General features: G+C 36.8%; 1 protein-coding gene and 1 pseudogene across 6 annotated transcripts in view; one reads left to right on the forward strand and one right to left on the reverse strand.

Moving 5' to 3' along the window:
• The window catches only part of GALNT13 (polypeptide N-acetylgalactosaminyltransferase 13), a 540,250-nt gene that overhangs the window by 299,571 nt on the left and 212,793 nt on the right, over positions 1-27,886 (reverse strand). For all 6 annotated transcript variants that reach the window (XM_008258589.4, XM_070070869.1, XM_070070868.1 and 3 more), the window contains one exon: positions 4,735-4,903. In XM_008258589.4, the coding sequence (XP_008256811.1) occupies positions 4,735-4,903 (169 nt within the window). The remainder of the gene's footprint in view (positions 1-4,734; positions 4,904-27,886) is intronic.
• LOC127491789 (L-lactate dehydrogenase B chain-like) lies at positions 7,875-27,356 on the forward strand (annotated as a pseudogene).

Consider the following 27,886-nt stretch of genomic DNA (forward strand, 5'->3'; position numbering starts at 1 on the left):
TTTCCTCTTTATTGGCTTGCAATATGTAAGGAGGAATTATTTGGTCTAGGATATTAATAGCTAAAATTTCCTATTTCCTCATTTTTTGCTGAAATATATTCAAATGCCAGCTGTGTTATAACCTTCAAATAACTCCATACCAGCACTTGAAGTGCTATTAAATGTCTGAGTACAAGTAAATGCTAAGGAACTTTAGCATTTTCTTTTATTGCCCACACTTTTTTTAAAAATAAATATTGACCCAATAATTACTGAGAAAGAATTGCAAAGAGTGAAAGGAGAAGCAAATTGCTGAAAAATTTTTCCCTAATCCTAAGAAATGGAGCTAGAGGCCATAAGAACATTCCATAGAATAATAATATAATGTTTATAGGGAGTTGAAAATATATTATATATACCTATGTTTCCAAGAACACAGGGAATTCTATTCTTATAATTGTTGCAACTGTAAATGTTTTCACTCAATAACATAATGAGTTTTTATGTAAAATTTTCTTTCTGCTCTTACAGTCAGGGTTGCTTGCATCTATTCTTTGTTTTCAAGGTTAAGTCTATGTTAGCTAAATAATGGAGGTTTGCTGGTTGGTTGAGTGATTTATTAGTTGGTTTAATCAGATGAAAGCTAAGAGGGGCTTAGAAAATTAACGAGCTGCCCAAGATGCAACCACAAGCCATAGTGACAAGTCTTCAACCTATATGCTTTGGCTCCATGACTAGAGGTTTGTCCCCTGCCCTACTCCTGGCTGTGTACACTTTACTTGCAAAATCTCTGTTCACCGTGGTCTTTTTGATGCTCCTTTTGATTTTACATCAATGGAATACAGTCACATGCCCACCTAACTGATTACGGCCATGGTCATATTTTTTTCCTACTTTCAGAAAAGACTAGAGGCATGGGCTAGCACTGGCTTTCAAGAAATATCAGCAAAGCCAAACATGATTTTTGCTGACTCTCATTTAATTACTGCTTTAAAGATTACACATATACACACACATACACAAGAGGTCTTCAAAAACTTACTGGAGAATGGAATTAAATGTTTATTTTAGAGACAAAAAATGAAAGTTATGCAGATGAAGGTACTTCATGAACTTTTAAAAGTGTCCTAGTACATTTGTATGTATATATATATATATATATATGCATGATGATTGTCCAATAGCCTTAGTATTTCTATGAAATTTTAAATATCCATAGGTCAATTTAATTTCTAGCATGGTCTATGACAGGAATGCAGTGAATATTTAATGATTGTATGTATTAAGAAAAATAAATTGTAACATTTAAGTACTTAAGGTACACTGAACTTACTCAATGTAAGCTTCTCACAGAGACTCATTGTTCTTTTCAATTTTCCATTCTTAGCTGCTTTATTTGTTCTAAGTCCCATGAAACAGAGCATTAGTTTTTTTGTTTTTATTTTATTTTTTAATATTTATTTATTTACCTGAAAGGCAGAGTTACAAACAAAGAGAGGGAGAGACAGAGGAGAGGTCTTCATCCACTGGTTCACTCTCCAAATGGGCACAATGACTGGAGCTGGGCTCATCTGAACCCAGGATCCAGGAACTTCCTCAGGGTCTCTCATGCTTGGTGCAGGGGCATAAGCACATGGGCCATTTTCTACTGCTTTTCCAGGCCATCAGAAGATAGCTGGATCATAAGCGGAGCAGTAGGGACTTGAACCGTCACCCATATGGGATGCTGGCACTGCAGGCAGATGCTTAACCCACTACACCACAACATTGGCCCCTAGAGTTTTAGTTTTCTTCATTACTATATGCCCAGCACATGCAACAATATTTAGCATATATTAGCATATTAGGAACTCAAAATCATGTATTTAATATCTCTTACTAGATGTCTTTAGTTTGACATCTCTCCTCCCTCCAAATATTAACATAAAATTATTAACTAAAAACCAGACAAAAAGACATGTATACATTTATAGTCAGATATTGGTAATTTCAAAGCTCTTTTATTTTGTAACCCAAAATATACAAATTGCTAAAACCACAGACCCATAATTTTGATGAGAAACATGGTGACAATCACCTATGGCTGAACCAATGGTACATGTTAATATTTATTTTTCTCGCCATTTTGAATCACAAAGAATTTTATATTTCTTTTTTAATTTGTGGATGATGGTCAAGGGAGGAAAAGTGTCTGTTACAGATATCTGGAATTTTATTCATACATATATACAGACTACAAAAAGGACCCTAAAAATGGAAGACCTCCATGAAAGTAAGCAATTTAAGAGACAATTCCAGTCTTAATTGCACTTCAAAACTGTCAGTGCTGTGACTTGTTTGTGGAAACTATCATTTTATATCCCCCAAATAATTTATGATTACACATACATTTATTACATGTTAATAAAATGAATATATCAAGTAAATCAATAAAAATATTTAAGTATCCTCAAACATTGCTTTTTACATAATTCCCATTTGCCCTCCTGTTTCATCACAATTGCCTTCATGAGAAAGTATTTTTACTTGGTGACATCTCAATACATGGATGTTTATAGAGTCAGTATTCTAAATATACCTTCAAATATCTGTAGATGAACACAACATTTAACCGCTGGGAAATTTTTCTGATTCTAGCCAAAACAGTTCAAGTTTGTATAATGTGCTTAAATAAATGAATAAATTCGTTGTTTGGGTGATTCAGACATTTTCTAAGTATCATTTCAAGTTTTCTGGAAAATAAAGTAAGCTTTTCTTTTTAACTAGTTATTTGAGGATCCCAGCTTTCACATCTTTATATAATCCATATTAGTCATCATTGTGGCTAATGAATATGTCCATATTTTAGATAAAAATATCTTACAATGCAACTTATGAGCATTAACATATTTGGAATCAAATCAATATCAACATATTTTTACATCTTCAAAATTACAGTTTGGATTGTGATTCATTGGGAATTTTGCAACATTAGTTGTTCACAGGCAGTAACACAATTGAGTCATTTAGGATGATTAGCAAACACACACTGATTTGTCTACAATTTCTGGATGGTATTATTGTTCTTTTATTGATAACATATACTGTGGTATCATATAAAATAAAATTAAAATGATTTCATTAATATTATTTCAAAGGCTATTTACAAATCTCTGAATTCAAGCAATAAGTACCATAAATATGGGTTTTATACAATTTTATGCTAAGCAATATGAATCCCCTGTTTAAAAAATGTTGAATTGTTCTATAGTTTAAGGCTTCATTACTCAGGTATTTAATGTGTTGGATGGTTCTTAAGAAATAATATTGGCTATGAATATATTTACATATCTGCTCAATGAAGACCTTTTTTTTCAATTCATGGCTCAGTTGTATGTCAATTATTACCCTTATAACCTCAGATTTAATATTTAATGAACCTATATTCTTATAATTGAAAGTCAAGAACTTATAAAAATTTGAAATAATATTTGCACCATTTTCTGGAACATGTAAGTATCATATTTACTGATTTTATTACATCATGGCATATAAAACAAATAAATGCAACATACTAACAGCATATAAAACACTCAAAAATATGCTTAATGTAAATCTTTAAAAATATAAATGTGTCTACATTCACTCAAACATACACACATACACAGAACTCTACATAAAATTATTCAAGTTTCTTCAAAGCACACGTTTAAATATTCTCTGCTTAATCATTTTCTGGGGACCAAAAAGGTCCATAATATGTAGTTATTTATGATCTTGTTGAGACAGACATTTCAAAAACCTACAGTGGTATGAGGAGTCAGTTACTTAGCTACTCATTGAATCTTTTGACAATTATCAGTCAAAAGATCTTAATATAGTTTTGATCTCACTTGAAATAATACCGTAATATAGCAAAATCCAAACTTATTAAATATGAAGATAAAATAAATCTTTAGAAATAGAAAACCTTATTTTTATTAATTATACTTTTTATAAATACAGAAAATTGTTAATGTTAAAACAACTTCTATTCATGTAGAAGATATCCTAGAGAATATTTGTAAAAAGGGAATTTCTGAAATCTCAGGACATACCTTTTGAGAATGCCAAAAGTTTACAAGAATTATATACTGTACTACAAAGACAATACTGCCACTATATATTCTGACTGTTATTAAATCCATCTACCATAGGTTCAAACATCTAGAGTACAGCTTACATTTAATCACATAAAATTTGACTGATTCAATATCATTTTTCATGCAGTATTATTTCCAAGTAAATATCTCTTCCATCACTGATATCTAAGCATTCTAATTATACATTGCAGCAAAATTTCAGGAACTCACAATGAGTAATTTTTAAAGGGTCAAAGAACCATACAGCCAATGGCTAGTTTTATGCAAGAATAGCAAAGCGTAAACTTTTCCCAGATGAACTATATGGAGGGTTCATGCAGGCAAGCAAATCATCCATTAAACCATGCTTGCTCTATCTTTGGCAAGATAAAGCAAAACAAAACAAAAATATCCCATGAATAAAATCCTGTTAGAACTCTGTATTTCACAGTGTCTTTGCAAGTAACACACTGTGCACTGCCAAAGAAAACAGTTTGCATTTCTCAGCATAGACACGCATAGCAACTTCCTGCTTTACCACAGGTACCGAGAAACATGCAATCCGAGAATTAACATAATCTGAGTCAGCAGAAGTTCTAAGGTTCTGAAACATGGGAATCACTTATATTAAATTATGTAACACACGTAAACTCACCCTTCTAATCTTACATCCGGCAGACTTCTGTTAAGGGCGATCAAATCACTGGCCATAAGGTTAAACTGATTGATTTTAAACAGTTCTTTCATTTTCTCCTGGTCATCTTTAGGAATCAGTACAGCTTTTCCCATTTCTCCTGGGCCTTCTTGGTTTCTTGAAATAACAGCTGTAAGACATACACAAGTACACAGACATACACACACAGATAATAAACTGCATAAATAAACTCACAAATCAGATTAGATTCTGCAGTGTATTATTTATATGTTGGTTTAATAATATAATCATTAAGACATTGTTTATGAACCATATACTATATAGAAAAGAAATTTATTAGCCCAATGCTTTACATTGGCTTTTAAGTTTAAGCCTAATATATATTATTTGATGATAATCAAGACGTAACAGCTAAGCAATACAAGACACTAAATCTTAATACTCTTTGGTCATTTTTTATAGCATACTAATTAGAGAGATAATGTTGAATACTGGGAAAGTGTACAAAATAAAAGAGAATTTCTGAAAATATACAAAAAGTTTCTTTTCACATTCAATTAAATGCTTTGATCTTTCACATATCTACTGCCATCAGATCTTTGCAACAACAAATAAGGTTGATAATTTTTTCCTCGTAGCGATTTTATTTTTTGTCAAATCATTTTTAAATGCATACAAAGAAGTTTCACAGTTGTGACATATAATTTAAAACGCCAAGTTGGAGAGGTGCTTCAAACTAGAACATGACAACTGCATTCTTTGTTTGGCGGTTCATTAAGAGAATGCAGAATTTGACATACAGGCTAATGTTCTTGCCATTTCTCTCAACTTATCTCTTTACTAAAGTGCCTAATAGCTATAAAATCCATGTTTCAATGTGTCCTCAGATGTTTGACTGTGTGCTAACATATAACAAGACAAAGTTCCAATTCATCTTTTACCTTTACCCTAGTCTACATAATACTAAATTAGGTTAAATGTGACTTGGTTCCTGACTTTTCCAATGTTTTTCCGTATTATACTTCCTAATACATTACCTTTACTAAATTTATTTTCCAAATAACTGGCAAATGTTTCAAAATAACCAACCCTGAAGAGTGTCAAAAAAAGATACAATGAATGCCAAGATAATTTGAAAAATATAACATTACCTAAAATACAAATTTTAAAATCATATTAAAATTTGGTAAAACCCTAGGACAGAACACATTTTCTTAAGATATATTTATTAATTTGAGAGGCAGAGTTATAGACAGAGAGAAGGAGAGACAGAGAGAGAGGTCTTCCATCTGCTGGGTCACTCCCTAAATGGTTGCCAGGGCCAGAGCCGGGCAGATCTGAAGCCAGGAGCTTTTTCTGGGTCTCCCACGTGGGTGCAGGGACCCAAGAACTTGGGTCATCTTCCACTGCTTTCCTAGGCCATAAATTGAGAGCTAGATCAGAAGGAGCAGCCGGACACAAACAGACGCCCATATGGCATGCTGGCGGAGGTTTAGCCAACTAAATCACAGCATGGGCCCCAGGATAGAACACAATTAGCAAACATCTGCTGAGTTGACTTTCACAGTTGTAAGACATCAAAAATGGTATTACTGGTAAAAATACACAATCGGCCACCCAGTTGACTATTCTCTATGAAAAGTTAGCTTGCCTTTGATAGGTATGAATCAAACTAAAATATAATATGTACCTCTAAGGGCCTTTAGATATGGGTACCAGGAATTGATTAACTTTGAAACTCTCTCATGTATAGAAAAACATTAAGAACTGAGAAAATTTTAAATAGGAAACATATACTCATCCAAATTCAAAATAATTAAGAATTTTGCCATAGAAAGCAAGTTTACAAAAGTTATAAATCACTTTAATAAACAAAAATAGAAATGATGATAACTATATGAGAAATCAGTTGTCTATTAAAGAAATAAGATTATTAAAGTAATTTATCTTAGGAGTTAGTAATCAAATCAGTAAACAGAATTGATGGAATTGACTTTGGATGAATTTATGCTTTTGATGAAATAGTAGTATTAAGGTACCTTTCATTTCTAGGATTTTATTTTCCTTTTTAAAATTCTTATTTATTTGATAGATAAAGTAGAAGAGAGGCAGAGATACACAGGGGGTTCTATCTGCTAGTTTACTCCTCAAATGCCAGCATGCGGCCAAACTAGAACTAAATCTAGGTATTCTATTGTAGTTTTAATTTCACTCAGTGTGGTTTTCAACAGGTTTTCTGCTTGGTTTTGTTTAATTATTTCTATCTCTCTTTCAAATCTAATCTTTTCAAATTAAAATACTGAGTCATTTCTATGTATCTATTGAATTTATTTTGATTTCTTGAAATAGCGCTTTGAAAATCTTCATCCAAACATGTGGAAATTTCAATCCCTAGACAGTTGGTTTCTGGCACATTACTTTGCTTTTTAGGTAATGTCATGGTTCCCCGGAAGTTCTTGGTGCTTGATGGTTGTGATATCATCTGTGCACTGAAATATTAATGATAGTAATCTGGTTCCATGTGTGGCTGCCACCCCCCCCAAATCCTAACTGCTCTGTTCTGCTGCTGAAATGGGTTATGGTGTGTGTGCTAAGATGAATTCATTGCTCAATACTAAACCTCTTAGACACTGGTAATGCTGATTAGAATATAAGATCACACAACAAGGATAACGGAACCTCACTGGGCACTGAAGCAGGTCCAACGCTCTACAGGCACTGGCCTGAGGTTAGTGTTCATTAGAACCTTCTCATTTCCTGTTTTTATCATTCTGTTAATGAATTCAAACACAATCCTATGAGGCTTTATCAGGTTCTGGACCTTAACCAAGTACACACAGCTTTGAGCTCCAAAGCATAGCTTTAAGCTGCCTCTCCCACTTCTTGCCAGTATAAGGAGAAGGGAGAATTAGGCCACCAAGCTGTGGAAGCTCTAAATATTCATACCACAGTTAAGAGGACAAGGGTAGGGGCTAGTGAGCTGTAAATTTCCACAATGGGCCCAGCACTAAGATTGAGTTTGCACTCCCTATCCCCAGTGGGAGGGTGTCCCCAAATTGTACTCCTTGGACCTGGGGAGAGGGTGAGGTAGACCATTTTTTCCTTCTTGCTTTCTTCAGTGGTACTTTTCTTATAACAAGATGAGGTACTTGGGTCTTTCATCTGGCTTCTGTAGCTCTGATGAAGGTGACTTGGTGTTTTTACAATCTGTTCACACTGGTATCTCTGGATACCAGGTAGGCCCTGGACCTCTTTACTCAGCTGCCACCCTGGCTCTGCATTCAGTACTACATTTTACTTATCCACTTATCCATAGATGGAACCTTGGCTGATCCTACATCTTGACAATTGTTACTAGTACCACAGTAAACATGGAAGTGCAAGGATTTACATGATTTTGCTGATTTCATTTCCTTTAATCATAAAGAGTTATATCGTATGGCAGTTTTATTTTCAGTTTTTTGAGAAACCTCCCTATTCTGCTCCATAATGGCTGTAGTAGTTTACATTTGCAACAACAGTATATAACTGTTTCCTTTTCTCCACATCTGTGCCAGCATTTGTTGTCTTTGTCATTTTTTTGCATTATAGCCACTCTAACTAGGTTGAGGTAATTTTACAGTGTCTTTGTTTTGCATTTCCTTGAAAATTAGTAATACATTTTTTCAAATCCTCGTTTGCCATTTGTATAAAGGAATTTCAAAAGTTTATGGAAATAGAATTAAAAAGTTTATTTTGGTGCAAAAAAATCCTTGAAATTCATGCACAATAATATGTCTTATTTTGACATTCAGATCATTCACCTAATTTAATCGAATTATTTGTTTTTCTTTAAAAAATGTATTTATTTATTTGAAAATCAGAGTTAGAAAGAGAGAATATCTCCATCCACTAGTTCACTCCCCAGATGGCCTCAATAGCTAGAGTTGGACCAGACCAAAGCCAGAGGCAAGAAGCGTCTTTCAGGTCTCCTACATGGGTTGCAGGGCCCAAAGCACTTATGCTATCCTTCACTGTCCTTCCCGCACTGTCAGCAGGGAGCTGGATTGGAAGTGGAACAACCAGGACACAAAACCATGCCTATCTAGGATACCGGTTCTGCAGGCAGAGGCTTTACACTCATGCCACAAAGGCAGCCGGCCGCATATGGGTGGTTTTTTAGTTTGTTTTGCTGTTGACTTGTCTAAGCTTTTATACTCTAGATGTTAACTTTGTTATGGATAGTTTGCAAATTTCATTTGTACAATTTAAGAAAAAAATTGATTCCAGAAAAATGAATTTCCATGTTCATTTTGGTAGTCCTTAGAAATATGATATAAAAATATTAGGTTATATAATATTTCTGTTGGCCATAAATACACAATTTAGATGTTTAATGATGTATTTTTAATTGTAACCTTACTGCTATCAAAATGATTATTTTTCTAAGTTAAACATTAAAGACTAGTAAAATTTTGAACTGATATATTTAAATGACTTTCACAAGTGAAAAAAACAATTCCCAATTCATTGTTTTTTACAATGCCCTTGGAAAGGTAAGAAAACCTCTTTTTATCTGCTTTGGTTCTCTAGATAATGTACAAATTAAACTGACATAAGTCACATAAACAACTTTTACTTATTAGGTGTACATGAGAGTTTTTAAAAGAGAAATGAAGACCTAGAGAAGCTGTTAGGTCAAAAAGCTTACATATGGTTTTACAGCAACAAGGATAATTGTGTAAATATGACAAAAGGTCTTAGGTTAGGGGCAAAAAATGCTAGCACAGTGACTAGGAAATAGCAGCACGGTGATTAGGAAACATTTAGGAAATGTACTGGGAGACAAGTGTTATTTTTCTAAGTTTCATATATCCATTCCAGTGTTGAATCCAAGATTCTAGCAGAGGGTGACTCAACTATATGGGCCCCTGCAACCCATATGGGAGACCTGGATGGATTTCCAGGCTCCAGGGTACAGAGTGGAACAGCAACAGCCACACAGCCATTTGGGGAGTGAACTAGAGGATGGATGATTGAGTCTACCTCTCTTCCCCCTCCCTCTTGCTCTCCTCTCTTCCCTCTCCCATGTCCACTGTTTCTCTCCCATTTTCCTTTAGTTTACAAAAGTGTTTAAAAAAGAGGACTACCAAAATATAAACAAAACAATTAATCTACCAAAAAGAACATTACACATGAATTACATTATTTGTTAATGTACATGACATTATGAACATTTTATTATTGGCAGAATTACCCCATTAACAAGGAACACTGCCTATTTGAAAAAAAAAAGAAAACAGGCCAGTCAATATATAGAAAAAAAGCTTGAAGTGATAAAAATAAGCTAACTTTTAAATAATGATTTATTCTGTTAAGGAACATGATAATATATAATGCATATTGGTAAGAGCATAACATTGAAACAATATCTAAATTTAATTCTGTGTGATGCTTTCCAAAAATTTCTTTCAAACTGTATTCTCATCCTCAGACTTAATAAATTGTTGACTTCTGAATTTTTGCCTTTAAAATATTTCTTCTCATTGACACTGCAGCTCTTCTTTCAATTTGATTCATTCCAATTTGACAATCATAATAAATTAGATACCTTGACTTTTAGTCAGTCTCATCTTTAAATATTCATGTTATTACCAGTAAACAGTTTACTTAAAATTAGGCTCTTTGTGTTGTCAATTGAGAATGTATTTTTTGGTGGAGTCAGGAAATGACACTAATGGCTGACACCAACCCTCTACTATCAAAACCTCTTTATCCTCCACTCAGAACTTGCTGGGCCATGCTCATGGGCTTGAGTTTATCCAGGGTAATTCCTTAAAAAAAAAAAAAAAAAAAAAAAAAAAAAAAAAAAAAAGGAAATCCAAGCAGACATATGATTGTTTGACATGCCTTTCTGACTTTATGCTGGTGCAAAAGTGATACATATTCCGTTGAAACCATACTTTACATTTTGCATTTTGAACTATCTGGAACTAGCAATCATATGTGACTCAATACCCCTCATGATGCTGAGCAGTAGCTGCAATGTGCATCTCCCAGGCAGCCACACAATCAAAAGGAAAAACAGCCATACCACAGTGTGCTGTGTTACTAAGCTACAGCTTTCAGCATGATAGACGTTATCAAATGTATTTTCAACATACTTTCACCTTATGATGGATTATAAAGATAGAACTCCTTTGCATGTCAAAGAGTATCTCAATTCACTTGCTTTGGCCCATTCCTCTTATAAATGGTAATGACCTTTAAATATCAACTTTAGGCATCACCTACAAATTTCTTGGGGCTCATAAAATAATACTCCAAAAGTAATACTTTGGTGTGAATTATTTCAACTAAAAAAGAAAAAAAAGTATTTTGACCTCTCCCCTATATATCTTGCCCCTCTTTCCCTACCAAAGCACAGGGTCCCCTTATCTACCTTTAATTCTCCAGAGATTAATTTACATGAATAAAAAATGAGGTTAACCACATAACCACAGTACAGGTGACTTGTACCAGGCTAGTGTTTGTACTTTAGGCCCATTTGTCTTCCCTCAAAATCATTTATTTATCCTCTAAAAGTGCCTACAGGTCTCACTTTTTTCTCCCTTATGAAGAGGGTATATAAGCATCATTTCCTATGAGTTTTCCAACCTTTCTTGAGTTTCATTCTTTGCTGCCCATGTACTAGAACAATAATGAATGTGAGTGCCTTCTCCCCTGCTAATCCATTGTTGCTTTTTTCAATTCAGATCAACAAAGTTTTAAACAGTAGAAAATTCATTTTGCACTGAAAAATTCAACAACCACATTTATTCTGTTTAATGTATAAATGAGTAGCAATTCAGTAACCATTCCATGAAAAAGGAACTGTATACAAAATTCATAAATTTGACACATCTGAGAATAAGCTTTTTATTCATGTTTTTAAGATGTCCATATGCAGTATCTTCATTTAAGGCTATTACATTTCAGTAACTGGATTTTTATTCAACATGATAATTGTAACTAGCAAGCGGTGACTGAACCAAGTCCAGCAGACATTAGCGACTGTTTCCCCCAAAGTTGTCACCTATTAGATAATCAATAAGGCAGCCTTTCCATCAGCTGGCTAAGTAAGTGAGAGATCACCCACAAAACCAAGAGAACAATGATCCACAATCTTATTCTTCATTTACCGTTAAATTAAAAAAAAATAATCTTTTGATGATAAATACTAACACTGAATGCTTCTTTGAAAGAACAAAAGAAGGAATTTAGAGGGACATCAGCGGCAGACTCAACACACCAGCGCTGGAACGCGAGGTGAGCCGAACCTCAATAGCCCGAGACACCGGCAGGCAAGCGGAGAGAGGAGACTAGAGGGAACGACCCCCGGGGGGGGAAGTTCACAAGGCTAACTGGAAGAGAGAGAGAGAGAGAAAAAAGGGTGACTAGTACGGACACGGGTTTCTCTCTCTCCGCTCACCTCTCAAGGGCGAGCAAGACAAAGAGCAGGCGCCATCTTGGACATACGTCATAAGCAGAGCGACCTCAGGTCTGCACCGGCCCTGAGCCTAGCAAAAAACCTGACTCTGGGTGGGGCGAATTAACAGGAGATTAGGACCTAGTAAATTTGTGGTGCTACTGAACTGAGACTGTGAAAAAAGAGACGGTGGGGGAGAGAACTCACGGAATTCACGTGAGCACTCTCCAGAGACGCTACAATTCCGTAACTTTGGCAACCCAGTGGGAGGCTGAAGGAGAATTTGAGCCCACTCTGAGGGCCGAACAGATTCCCTGTGTGGCCCTTGGGAAAGAGCTTCTGATCTCTGGCTCCTGTGGGTATATCATTTGCCTGCTAACTACCTCCAACTTCGTTCAGCTGTGCGGAATTACTTCCCTTTTGAATCAAAAAAAAAAAAAAGAGAGAGAGAGAGATTTACCACGCCTAACCTGGGAGTGTCACCTTTGGCACACCAAACAGAGCTCTCAGGCCACACCCATCTCAAGCCCTAAGGCTCCATCAAAAACAGATAGTCCACTTAATCTAGAGTCATAGTATAACAAGAAAAAGCACCACAGTGAAGAAACCAAATATCTCCAATATGCCAAATAACAAACGCAAAAACCGAGGTAATAAAAACAAGGAAGTCACCATGACGCCCTCAAATGAAAAAGACACCCCAATTCAAGATTATGAAGATGATGACATAGAAGAAATGCAAGAAGCAGATCTCAAAAAATTGATAAGAACATTAAGAAGTTCTCAAAAACAAATTCTGGAACTACAGAAATCCTTAATGGACAAGATAGAAAATCTCTCTCGTGAAAATGAAATATTAAGGAGGAATCAAAATGTAACGAAACAACTAGTACAACAGGAAACTGTGATAGTGACTGAAGTGAAGAATTCAATAGATCAAATGAAAAACACAATAGAGAGCCTTACAAACAGAATGGGTGAAGCAGAAGAGAGAATATCGGACTTAGAAGACAGAGAACAGGAAAGGATACAGTCAGACCAAAGAAAAGAAGAGGAAATTAGAAATCTGAAACATATTGTCGGGAATCTTCAGGATACTATTAAAAAACCCAACATTCGAAGCCGGCGCCGCGGCTCACTAGGCGAATCCTCCGCCTAGCGGCGCCGGCACACCGGGTTCTAGTCCCGGTCGGGGCACCGGATTCTGTCCCGGTTGCCCCTCTTCCAGGCCAGCTCTCTGCTGTGGCCCGGGAGTGCAGTGGAGGATGGCCCAGGTGCTTGGGCCCTGCACCCCATGGGAGACCAGGAAAAGCACCTGGCTCCTGGCTCCTGCCATCGGATCAGTGCGGTGCGCCGGCTGCAGCGCGCCAGCCGCGGCGGCCATTGGAGAGTGAACCAACGGCAAAGGAAGACCTTTCTATCTGTCTGTCTCTCTCACTGTCCACTCTGCCTGTCAAAAAAAAAAAAAAATTAAAAAAAAAAAAAAAAAAAACATTCGGGTTCTAGGAGTTCCAGAAGGCATGGAGAGGGAGAAAGGATTAGAAGGCCTTTTTAGTGAGATATTAGCAGAAAATTTCCCAGGTTTGGAGAAGGACAGAGAAATCCTAGTACAGGAAGCCCACAGAACCCCTAATAAACACGACCAAAAGAGATCCTCACCACGACACGTTGTAATTAAACTCTCCACAGTGAAACATAAAGAAAAGATCCTAAAATGTGCAAGAGAGAAACGTCAGATTACTCTCAGAGGATCTCCAATCAGACTCACAGCTGACTTCTCATCAGAAACTCTAAAAGCTAGGAGGGAATGGCGAGATATAGCCCAGGTACTAAGAGAGAACAACTGCCAGCCCAGAATATTATATCCTGCAAAGCTATCATTTGTGAATGAAGGTGAAATAAAGACTTTTCATTGCAAACAGAAATTGAAAGAATTTGTTGCTACTCGTCCAGCCCTGCAAAAGATGCTTAAAGATGTGTTACACACAGAAACACAGAAACACGGTCATCAATATGAAAGAAGGTAAAGGAAGGAAACCAAGGAAGGAAACCTCACAGCAAAAGATCACAGGGAATTCAAAGCATATATTAGAACTTATCTTTGGAAATGGCAGGGCAAAGTTACCACTTATCATTAGTCACTTTGAACGTGAATGGCCTGAACTGTCCAGTTAAAAGACACCAATTGGCTGATTGGGTTAAGGAACAAAACCCATCTATTTGCTGCTTACAAGAAACACATCTTTCCAACAAAGATCCATACAGACTGAAAGTGAAAGGCTGGAAAAAGATATACCATGCCAACAGAAATGAAAAAAGAGCGGGCGTAGCCATCTTAATATTGGACAACATAAACTTTACCACAAAAACCATTAAGAGAGACAAAGAGGGACACTATATCATGATTAAGGGATCAATTCAACAGGAAGATATAACAATTATCAATGTATATGCACCTAACTACAGGGCACCAGTTTATCTAAAAGATTTATTAACGGACTTAAAGGGAGACTTAGACCCCAATACAGTAGTACTGGGGGACTTCAATACTCCACTCTCAGAAATAGACAGATCATCCGGTCAGAAGATCAACAAGGATACAGTAGATTTAAACGACACTATAGCCCAAATGGATCTAACAGATATATACAGAACTTTCAATCCTACAGCTAAAGATTTTACATTCTTCTCAGCAGTACATGGAAGCTTCTCTAGGATTGACCACATACTAGGCCATAAAGCAAGTCTCAGCAAATTCAAAAGAATTAGAATCATACCATGCAGCTTCTCAGACCATAAAGGAATGAAGTTGAAAATTAGCAACTCAGGAATCCCTAGAGTATACGCAAACACATGGAGATTGAACAACATGCTCCTGAATGAACAATGGGTCATAGAAGAAATCAAAAGAGAAATCAAAAACTTTCTGGAAGTAAATGAGGATAACAGCACAATATACCAAAACTTATGGGACACAGCAAAAGCAGTGTTAAGAGGAAAGTTTATATCAATAGGTGCCTACATCAAGAAATTGGAAAGACACCAAATAGATGAGCTTTCAATTCACCTCAAGGATCTAGAAAACCTACAGCAAATCAGACCCAAATCTAGTAGGAGAAGAGAAATAATTAAAATCAGAGAAGAAATCAACAGGATTGAATCAAGAAAAACATTACAAAAAATCAGCCAAACGAAGAGCTGGTTTTTTGAAAAAATAAACAAAATTGACACCCCATTGGCCCAACTAACTACAAAAAGAAGAGAAAAGACCCAAATCAATAAAATCAGAGATGAAAAAGGAAATGTAACAACAGACACCACAGAAATAAAAAGAATCATCAGAAATTACTACAAGGACTTGTATGCCAGCAAACAGGGAAACCTATCAGAAATGGATAGATTCCTGGACACATGCAACCTGCCTAAATTGAACCAGGAAGACATCGAAAACCTAAACAGACCCATAACTGAGACAGAAATTGAAACAGTAATAAAGGCCCTCCCAACAAAGAAAAGCCCAGGACCAGATGGATTCACTGCTGAATTCTACCAGACGTTTAAAGAAGAACTAACTCCAATTCTTCTCAAACTATTCAGAACAATCGAAGAAGAGGGAGTCCTCCCAAATTCTTTCTATGAAGCCAGCATCACCTTAATTCCTAAGCCGGAAAAAGATGCAGCACTGAAAGAGAATTACAGACCAATATCCCTGATGAACATAGATGCAAAAATCCTCAGTAAAATTCTCGCCAATAGAATGCAACAACACATCAGAAAGATCATCCACCCAGACCAAGTGGGATTTATCCCTGGTATGCAGGGATGGTTTAATGTGCGCAAGACAGTCAATGTGATACACCACATTAACAGACTGCAGAAGAAAAACCATATGATTATCTCAATAGATGCCGAGAAAGCATTTGATAAAATACAACACCCGTTCATGATGAAAACTCTAAGCAAACTGGGTTTGGAAGGAACATTCCTCAATACAATCAAAGCAATTTATGAAAAACCCACAGCCAACATCCTATTGAATGGGGAAAAGTTGGAAGCATTTCCACTGAGATCTGGAACCAGACAGGGATGCCCACTCTCACCACTGCTATTCAATATAGTTCTGGAGGTTCTAGCCAGAGCTCTTAGGCAAGAAAAAGAAATTAAAGGGATACAAATTGGGAAGGAAGAACTCAAACTATCCCTCTTTGCAGATGACATGATTCTTTATTTAGAGGACCCAAAGAACTCTACTAAGAGACTATTGGAACTCATAGAAGAGTTTGGCAAAGTAGCAGGGTATAAAATCAATGCACAAAAATCAACAGCCTTTGTATACACAGACAATGCCATGGCTGAGGAAGAACTTCTAAGATCAATCCCATTCACAATAGCTACAAAAACAATCAAATACCTTGGAATAAACTTAACCAAAGACGTTAAAGATCTCTACGATGAAAATTACAAAACCTTAAAGAAAGAAATAGAAGAGGATACCAAGAAATGGAAAAATCTTCCATGCTCATGGATTGGAAGAATCAATATCATCAAAATGTCCATTCTCCCAAAAGCAATTTACAGATTCAATGCAATACCAATCAAGATACCGAAGACCTTCTTCTCAGATCTGGAAAAAATGGTGCTGAAATTTATATGGAGGCACAAGAGACCTCGAATAGCTAAAGCAATCTTGTACAACAAAAACAAAGCCGGAGGCATCACAATACCAGATTTCAGGACATACTACAGGGCAGTTGTAATTAAAACAGCATGGTACTGGTACAGAAACAGATGGATAGACCAATGGAACAGAATTGAAACACCAGAAATCAACCCAAACATCTACAGCCAACTTATATTTGATCAAGGATCTAAAACCAATTCCTGGAGCAAGGTAAGACTATTCAATAAATGGTGCTGGGAAAACTGGATTTCCACTTGCAGAAGCATGAAGCAAGACCCCTACCTTACACCTTACACAAAAATCCACTCAACATGGATTAAAGACCTAAATCTACGATCTGACACCATCAAGTTACTAGAGAACATTGGAGAAACCCTTCAAGATATTGGCACAGGCAAAGAATTTCTGGAAAAGACCCGGGAGGCACAGGCAGTCAAAGCCAAAATCAAGTATTGGGATTGCATCAAATTGAGAAGTTTCTGTACTGCAAAAGAAACAGTCAGGAGAGTGAAAAGACAACCGACAGAATGGGAAAAAATATTTGCAAACTATGCAACTGATAAAGGGTTAATAACCAGAATCTACAAAGAGATCAAGAAACTCCACAACAACAAAACAAACAACCCACTTAAGAGATGGGCCAAGGACCTCAATAGACATTTTTCAAAAGAGGAAATCCAAATGGCCAACAGGCACATGAAAAAATGTTCAAGGTCATTAGCAATCAGGGAAATGCAAATCAAAACCACAATGAGGTTTCACCTCACCCCGGTTAGAATGGCTCACATGCAGAAATCTACCAACAACAGATGCTGGCGATGATGTGGGGAAAAAGGGACACTAACCCACTGTTGGTGGGAATGCAAACTGGTCAAGCCAATATGGAAGTCAGTCTGGAGATTCCTCAGAAACCTGAAGATAACCCTACCGTTCGACCCAGCCATCCCACTCCTTGGAATTTACCCAAAGGAATTTAAATTGGCAAACAAAAAAGAGGTCTGCACCCTAATGATTATTGCAGCTCAATTCACAATAGCTAAGACCTGGAACCAACCTAAATGCCCATCAACGATAGACTGGATAAAGAAATTATGGGATATGTACTCTTTAGAATACTATACCGCAGTAAGAAACAACGAAATCCAGTCATTTGCAACAAAATGGAGGAATCTGGAACACATCATGCTGAGTGAAATAAGCCAGTCCCAAAGGGACAAATACCATATGTTCTCCCTGATCGGTGATGACTGACTAAACACCAAGAGGGAAACCTGTTGGAGTGAGGTGGACACTATGGGAAATGGTGGCTTGATCAGCATAGCCCTGACTGTTAATGAACAACTAAATACATTATCCCTCTTAGTAGTTTTTTTATCTGTTCTACTTAATATGACTGGTTTAGATCTGTAATTGATGCACAGTTATTCTTAAGTGTTGAAAATTAACTGAAATGTGATCCCTGTTGAACATGGTGGTGGGAATGGGAGAGGGAAGAGATGTATAATTTGGGACATGCTCAGGCTGACTTGCCCCAAGTGGTGGAGTTGGAAGCATACCAGGGGATTCCAATTCAATCCCATCGAGGTGGCATGTACCAATGCCATCTCACTGTTCCAGGTGATCAGTTTCAGTTCACAGTTGGTCATGGTGGAGGGACTGGGAGTCAAAGGGAGCACATAGACAAGTCTAGTACCTGCTAACGCTAACTGATGGAGTAAATAAAGGGGAGAGTGATCCAACATGGGAAGTGAGATACTCAGCAGACTCATAGAATGGCAGATGTCCTAAATAGCACTCTGGCCTCAGAATCAGCCCTAAAGGCATTCGGAGCTGGCTGAAAAGCTCATGAGAGTATTTCAGGCATGGAAAGCCAAGACACTCTGGCAAAAGATCTCTGCGAGTGAGATCCCAGTGGAAAGAACAGGTCATCAAAGAAAGCGGTACCTTTCTCTGAAGGGAGGAGAGAACCTCCACTTTGACTATGACCTTGTCTAAACAAGATAAGAGTCGGAGAACTCAGAGGGCTTCCATAGCCTTGGAAACTCATGACTGGAGCATAGGGAGATTACTGATGCCATAGACAGGAGTGTCAATTGGTAAAGTCAACAACAGGAGTCACTGTGCACTTACTCCTCATGTAGGATCTCTATCCTTAATGTGCTGTACATTGAGATTTAATGCTATAACGAGTACTCAAACAATATATTTCATTTTGTGTTTCTATGGGGGTGCAAACTGTTGAAATCCTTACTTAATGCATACTAAACTGATCCTCTGTAAAAAAAAAAAAAAAAAGAAATTATCAATTCCCAACTTGACTCTCACTGGGATTAAACATGACAATAGGTCTGCTCTGATTTCATCATCATTTAAAAAAATCATCTATTATTTTTCACTTTATGTTTCTGTGTGGGAGCAAACTGTTGAAATCCATACTTAATGTATACTAAGCTGATCTTCTGTATGTTAAGATAATCGAAAATGAATCTTGATGTGAATGGAAGGGGAGAGGGAGTGGGAAAGGGGAGGGTTGTGGGTGGGAGGGACGGTATGGGGGGGAAGCCATTGTAATCCATAAGTCGTACTTTGGAAATTTATATGCATTAAATAAAAGTTTAAAAAAAAAGAAGGAATTTAGAGAGCATAGCACTAAAAAAAAATCAATGAAACTACTGTTTGAATGAATAGTCAACAATAAGCTACCCATAAAGATACTTACGTGTTTAAAATGGTATCATTAACACATGCTAAACTTTATCATTTTACTGAACATCCTGGTGTATACTCAGCTCTTAATCATTTAAAAAGTAGATTTGGAAATCTTTCCCATAAGTACGTGAATTCTCAACTCCTATACAATGGCTGAACAATATGCCAAAACTTAGATGTACTATGACATATTTAACAAATAATTTTCTGTTGAACATTGATTTTGTTTTCATTCTCCACTATGAATATGTTATTAATATTCTTCCATATGTATACATCTTTCCAAATGTGAATAATAATGTACTCTGAAAAGGTGGTTGAAATTTAATGGAGAAATCACAGAATACTATGTTGTATTTTGATTACTTTTCCCTAACCTCTTTGACTTTCAGTATTCTATTCCATTTGATAGGAAATTCCTTCCATCTATGATCACCCAAGAAAGCCCTGTTTACCTCTAAAGACTTCATATTAAGGCAATAATTCTCCATCTCTATGATTTTATAGCTCTTTTACTTTATCCCAGTATATCCTTTATAGCACTGCAATACAACCACATATTTATGTGTCATGGCAGGCAGTCTAACTATTAAACCAACCTATTTTCTCTTCCTCCTGGATACATAGCTATATAACATTTCCTAGCCCTCCAAGTCATTTAGTATGGTCTTGAACTGTGGATAAAAATGATATGTGTCAATCTCAGGTCTGGCTCATGAAACCTTTGTTGTAAATCTCCATGTATTCTCCCAAGCCACAGCAACATCCGCAGCCATGCTGACAGTACCCTGGGTATCTTAATTCTCTGTTACAGGAGAGCCACTTCTTCATCAGGGTTGCTTTTACATAACTTAAATGAAAAAGTAAAACAAAACAGCCACTGTATTTTGCTACACCATTGGCATTTTAGATGTTATACCTGTCAGTGTTATTTCTGTTAATGCTGTTTGTGCATTCCCCTTATTGTCTTTGACCCTTGCCAACACAGTCTGTCTCAACTTTGATTCAGCACAGTTCCTGGCACTGATGATTCAATAGTGGATAAAATTTTTTTTAAAAAGTAGGAGAGGCCAGTGCTGAGGTATAGGAGGCAAAGCCTCTACCTGAGTGCCAACATCCCATATTGGGCATTGGTTTCAGTCCCGGCTGCTCTACTTCTGATCCAGCTCTCTGCAATGGCCTGGGAAAGCAGGAGAAGATGGCCCATTTCTTTGGGCCCCTGCACCCATGAGGGAGACCCAGAAGTGGCTCATGGCTCCTGGCTCCTGGCTCCTGGCTCCTGGCTTCAGATCGGCACAGCTCCAGCCATTGCAGCCATCTGGGCAGTGAACCAGCGGATGGCAGACCTCTCTCTCTCTCTGCCTCTGCCTCTCTGTAACTCTGTAAAAAGGTGGAAGGAAATATTGAGATATTCTGGCTGTACTATCAAATATGGTAGCAATTAAAATTTAGTAGGGGTCCTGGGGGTGGTCTTTCTGGAGCAGCATGTTAAACTGACACTCAGGAGTCCCATATCTCATTTTGGAGTGCCTGACTCAGTGCTGGCTACTCTGTGCTTCTGATGCAGCTTCCTGCTAATGCACCTGGTAATAAGCAGATGATGGCCCAAGTACTTGGGTTCATGCCATTCACGTGGAATACCCAGATGGAGTTCCTGGCTCATAGCTTTGGCCTGGCTCAGCACAAGCTGATTGGTGCTTTTGGGGAATAAATGAGTGGATGAAAAAAAAAAATCTCTGTTTCTCTTCTTCTCTCTCTGTCACTCTGCCTTTCAAATAATTATATAAATAATTGTACAAATAAAAAGAAATTGAACAAACTGAAGTTCTCAAAGTGAGTTTTCCCATCTAAGCGATACAGAACACCATCTGTTATGGTGGTTAAAAAATAAAGACAATATTTTAAATATTTTGCTTTCACTAGTATTTAATATTTGGGTTGAGATTAATATAAGTATATAGATCATAAATGAATTTATATACACTAACAACATCTCAAAAACATTTTTACACATAGTTTCACACAATATCTGGATTCCATGGCCTTAATGGGGTTTAGTCAGACCAAAAGTAAGATCTTAGCATAAATGTTTCTCTATAGCATAATTTTAGTGATTACAGTTTTTTGTAGATATGACACAATTATGGAGCATTTACTGAATACACAGATAGTTATAGAAATAACCATTTAAATAAAGGGTGTTAAAGAAATCACCATGTAAAAAAAGGGAATAGTTGATTAATTTGTTTCAATAGTAACTTTTAATGAAAACAATGGTTTTTATAACTACAACAAATGATTCTTTATATCACCTCAACACATGTTATGATTGTTGCAATATTGTCACCTCTTAACCACACAATCATCAACCACTTAGTCTACCTTTATTGTTCATGATTTCTCCTTAAAGCTTTTTTAAACAATCTCACAGTATTGATTAGATGGAATGTTATATACCAACACCCATATGTACTAAAATAGATGCCCATTCATGCTAAAACAGATGCCCATATCAGTTTCCTGTAATATTCTATACATGAAAAGGAAAAATAGCTTATGAGTAATAACTCGGGAATTCCTTAACAAAATATATTCTAAAGTAAGAAATAGAGATCTACCCCAAAATGTACATATATATATAAAGTATTTTAGTTATACATGTTTGTACATGCATACAATGTGAATGTAGATACTGTCCCCTCCACATATATATTTATATACAGTAAATGCTACATTCATTGTAAAATATCCATATAAGAAAATTATTCAATAAAAATTTTGCCATATAGGATTGTTTAATGATGTAGAAGGTGTCATGGTATTTTAAGTTAAAAAAAGATCATAAAGTACTGTTATTGAATAAGACCATCTTTGTAAAAAAGATATATATATAGATGAAATATACATATACAAATATATGTATATATAGATGAAATAAATATGTAGAGATAAATACATGTATGTATATATATGTGCATATGCCATAAATTAAGGCTAGCAGGAGTATATTTTACATTATTTCTTTTGAGCCATCTGTATTTTCTAAATCATGTCAACATTACCCAGTAGGGTAATATTAGCTACATATTAACCAAAAATCTTACTTCATGAATATGCATATAAGACAGCTTTTACAATGACAGGTACAAAGTGAAGTCAGTAGATTCCAGGGTATTAAAAAGAAGGTATTGGAGTCTGGTGCAGTTCCTGAAGGAACAAAACCTTCTTAATGCACTCAAGTTTCCACACAGGTAGAGAAGAGTATCCACAACAAATTACAGTTTGCTATCAAAGAAAACTTCCTCACAGGAAAAACATTTCAATTTAGAGATAAGAGAAAACATTTACTAAGTCAATAAGGAAAAGTTTAAAGCCACTATGTCCTTTTTAGGAAAAGTAAGGTCATATATTAGCATAAAACTATTTTATCTTTCTTTCACAATCATCCTTATAAAACAATGTTTCTACATATCCATTAAGGCTGCACTGTGCTTATGTACAATAAAGAGACTAATTGGCAGATTTGGCAGATTTGGCAGATTTTACAGTTAGAAATTTTCCCTGGGGGGAAAAAAAACTGGGCCACATTTGAAAGTGTTCAATACTGCTAAAATATGAAATTAATCCTTTAAGAATATGTATTTTAAAAGACTTCATTGTTGCAATTATACTAGTGGGACCATTAGTTTTAGTTTTAAATAGAAAATCTCCTCATCTTCTCCACTTCTATCCACACTGCCAAAAAAGAAAAAAAAAAAAAAACTTAAAAAATACAAGAATTCTCTGGAAACAAAAGCACTAATTTTGGCTGCAGTAAGGTCTGAGAAGCCCTTTGGAAAAGGACATCTCAAGGGGAACAGTGGGCATCCTAAACAAGCCCTTTACATAATCCAACATTCACAATGAATTATTCCTAAGGTAGACATGATAAGCTCTCAGTATTCAATGTATCATAGACAGGATTCACCAAGTTTGCAAAAATACACCCACTTTGCCAAGAGGAAAATAGCACATTCACTGATTAAAATTCTAGTTATAGAAGTGGCTCCATAACCTGAATTTAATTTTGAACGCATCATTTTATTTGTTATGAAGTTATATGAAATATCTAATAATTCTCTAAATTTATTAATAGTTGTCACACAAAAGATGAGACAAGTAGAATTATTAGTCAGTAGGAGTTCATGCCTGAATTTAAAAAATAAAAGGCTTCATAAAGTCTTGCAGTTAAATGGAGTGCGAGCACAGAGCAGATCGTAACAACCATCCCAAAGAATCTGATGTTATAAAACCAAATCTGCTGCAGGACTGTGAGACTGTCAATGGCACTTGTATTGAAGGTCTTTGGTTTAGCTATCCAATGTGACTTGGCACTGTGTCAGCCTGTTCTGTGTGCTAGGTTCTGGCACCTGATCTCTACATCTACATGAACCAGGATCCTTTGCCCTTTGACTCCTGGTTGTTAAAGCACTGCAATGAATTAATGGACAGGAGGTAAATAAGGGTGAGGTATTTATTTGTATCTCGAACCTCTTGGCAAGGTTGCGGATATCTTTTATCCACACTATTTTTTTTTTTTTTTTTTTTTTTTTTTTTTTTGGACAGGCAGAGTGGATAGTGAGAGAGAGAGACATAGAGAAAGGTCTTCCTTTTGCCGTTGGTTCACCATCCAATGGCCGCCACGGCCGGCGCACCACGCTGATTCGATGGCAGGAGCCAGGTGCTTCTCCTGGTCTCCCATGGGGTGCAGGGCAAGCACTTGGGCCATCCTCCACTGCCTTCCCGGGCCATAGCAGAGAGCTGGCCTGGAAGAGGGGCAACCAGGACAGAATCCGGCGCCCCGACTGGGACTAGAACCCGGTGTGCCAGTTCCGCTAGGTGGAGGATTAGCCTATCGAGCTGCGGCACCGGCCCTTATCCACACTATTATTTCATAGGAAGAGCCTATCACTGGCTAATGAAGGAGCAAAAATTGCAAACCTAAAGTAAATCAGAAAGACAGCATCTGCTAGAAGTTGCTTATTTACAACTCTCTTCAGTGACAGTCCTGAAAGGCAGTGCCTGAAAAGAAATCCTCTTGCCAGGCAGAAATTCAGAAGAGAAATTTCAGTGAACACTGAAAATTAGAGATGGCTTGCAGTAAGAATCTGACCTGATCAATGAGCAGTCACTACCAGGATGGACAGCTGGTGAAGGTGTTCCACAGAACAATACTGAATAAGAGGAACGTTTGAGAGTTCTTTTTGAAACAGGCACATAGGATGGATATCCACGCCTCATTTAATCTTCCAAAGAGGTCTACCACTACAAGTGTGCCTCTCAATAATCAGACAAAATTATACTTCCTATAGCTTTTAATCTTTTCTCTCTCAGTTAACTCAGCCCTTGTTCAGTGGGAGAGGGATGGAGAGGCCAGGACAACTCAGATAAAGGTGATGCATGAGGCAGTCAACATGAACTTTTCACCGTGGTTGTTATGGTTATGGCCTATCAACTTGCCAAAATTCGAAACAACACATAGCAATTCACAGGGAACCATTCCTGACCATCTGGCGGGCTGATTCAATTGGACCCCTTTGATCACTGTAGGGGAAAACGTCTTCTCACAGGGAGATCCAGATTCTGGAATTTGCTTTCTCTGGTTACAATTCTGTCAGAAACAGAATTTTCAGACTTGCAAAATCCTCACTGGGCTTGTGTAATAACAAACTTGCCTCACTCCAGGGGAAATAACTTGCAGAAAAACAAACATGATAGGGCTCACGCAAAAATCTACTAATCTCATGCCCCCACTTATGGAAGAAGCTGACATGATAGATGGAAATAATCTGAAAATATTTGTTATAGCTCCAGTTTTGAAACAAAAACTTGTGTAGTGGGCTTCACAGGATTTTATATATCTTAAACTAATACCTGATGTATGGTGTTAACTCTTCTATATATAGAATATGTAGGTCCAGGAGCAAAACAAGGGAGTGAGAAATGTCTCTTTCACCAAGTAGTTCACTAAGGACTATTTGCTTTCAGTCTCTGTCATTCTGGACTTTATGATGAGAAGCACACTTGTTTCAAGGGGGAAAAATGTTTCCACAAGATAATACAATAGTGACAGTTAAATTGGAAATTGAATCTTCCCTCTGGCCACTGTGAGATCCTCAAACTATCAAACTCATTCACAATATTGGGTGAGTTGATTGATGTTATTTTCCAATAGGAAATTATATTATTGCCTTATATAGGGCTAAACAAAACTATTTCTGGGGCTGGCATTGTGCCGGTATCCCATATGGGTGCAGGTTCGTGTCCTGGCTGCTCCACTTTTGATCCAATTCCATGCTGATGGCATGGGAAAAGCAGCAGAAGATGGTCTAAGTCCTGGGCCCCTATTACCCATGTGGGAGACCTGGAAGATGCACATGGCTCCTGGCTTTGGCCAGGCCCAGCCCTAGGCAGTTGCAACCATCTCAGGAATGAGCCAATAGATGGAAGAGCTCTGTCTCTCCCTCTCTCTTTGTAACTCTTTCAGATAAATAAATAAAACTTTAAAAGAAAAAAATTATTTCTGGAATCCAGAGGTTTCTCTGGAGTACTCTGCTTATCCAACAGGCTGAGTAACAGAATTATAGAGCACACTGGTAAAGGTAGGGCCAATCAAAGGCTTAAATAATGGGATCATACCACCAAGAAGAACATAAAATATACACCGGCTACTGGCAGAGATTAGAGGACAATTTGAAAGTGTGTGACAAAAAGAATTTATAATTATCATCCAAGAGCTCAGATTAGCTACGTAAATGGGGACTATAGGACCTGTATTTTATGTTAATTAAGAATTCCTGTTTACATAACTATTGCAATGTTCTCAACAGACTTCTGTGTACAGTGACAACCATTTGGAAAATTCTTTGTGCTGACTGCAGCAGAATAGGCAATCAAAAAAGTTACTGTAGTAGGTGTTGGACAAGTTGGTATGGTATCTGCTATCAGAATTTTCTGGGAAAATCTGCCTGATGAGCTTGCCCTTGTAGATGTCGTCTTGCTCAAAGGAGAAATGATGGATATGCAGCATTGGAGCTCATCTCTTAAGAGAATTAAAACTGTGGCATATTAATATTACTCTATGACCAACATTTTTAAAATTGTGGTGGTAAGTATAGGAGTCATTCAGAACAGTGGGGGAAGGAGAAAGGGATGCTTCAATCTGGTGCAGGAAAATGTTAATTTTCTTAAATGTTAATGTCTTAAACCCAAATAGCCTCAGATAATCAAATGCAGTTTTGATTGTATCATAATTGTGGATTCAAGCCCAGTATACATTATTACAAATGTTATCTTGAAACTAGGTTGATTACCCACATGTCATATGATTGGAAGTGGGTGTATTCTGGATTCTTCTGGATGTTTCTATCTTACGGATCAAGAACCTGACATCCATCCCAGAAGCTGCCAAGGCTAGATGCTGGAAGAACATGGTAACTTCTGTGGCTGTCTAAAATCAAGTGAGCATGGCAGATGCTTCTCTCCACAAATTGAATCCAGAAAATGATAATGATTATTGGAAGGAAGTACATAACATGGTGGTTGAAATGCTTAGGAAGCCATCATTCTAAAAGGACTTATCAACCAATATACTGGATTAACTGTAGCTAATCTCAATAAATTCATGTTGAAAATCTGTACAGGGTTTATCCAGTGTCTACAGCAGTGAATTGGATGTACAGTATTAATAATGAAGTTTTTCTGACTCTTCCGTGTATTCTCATTGGTTGGAGACTAATTGGCTAAAAGCAGAAGCATGACGTAGTTGAGCTCAAGAAAAGTTAACATTCCCTGAGTGATATCCAGAAAAAAAAAATCAGAAAGACCCTGGACCAGGAAATTCTAGGTTGCAAAAAAAAATTAAATTACAATGCAATTAACAATGGGTCTGTAGCCTTCATCCATGCACATAAATTAGTTTGTTTTTATCTTCCATAGTGTGGGAATGTAGACTAATAGAATCAAAGCCCATGCTTAATTTATACTCACAATATGAGCCATTTTTGAACTATAACCAGCTATTAGAATAGGTTAGTTTTAAAAAGGCAGCCTCCCCTAATTTTTTCTAGTTACCTTATAGGAAGAACACTCACGTTTGCTAACATCCTAGATTCTGTTTGAAAATATGACTAAACTGATATCAATTCACAGAATATGATAGCTGATGGGATTCATGACTCCCTTTTATACTGGACACTTATTTTTCATCTAGAAAAGAACAGATGCTAAGAAGCTTAAAGGAGTAGAACATTGTAAATTTTCCATCTGCTCCCCTA

The sequence above is a fragment of the Oryctolagus cuniculus genome, chromosome 3, assembly GCF_964237555.1.
Source record: "Oryctolagus cuniculus chromosome 3, mOryCun1.1, whole genome shotgun sequence".
Taxonomy (NCBI): Eukaryota; Metazoa; Chordata; class Mammalia; order Lagomorpha; family Leporidae; genus Oryctolagus; species Oryctolagus cuniculus.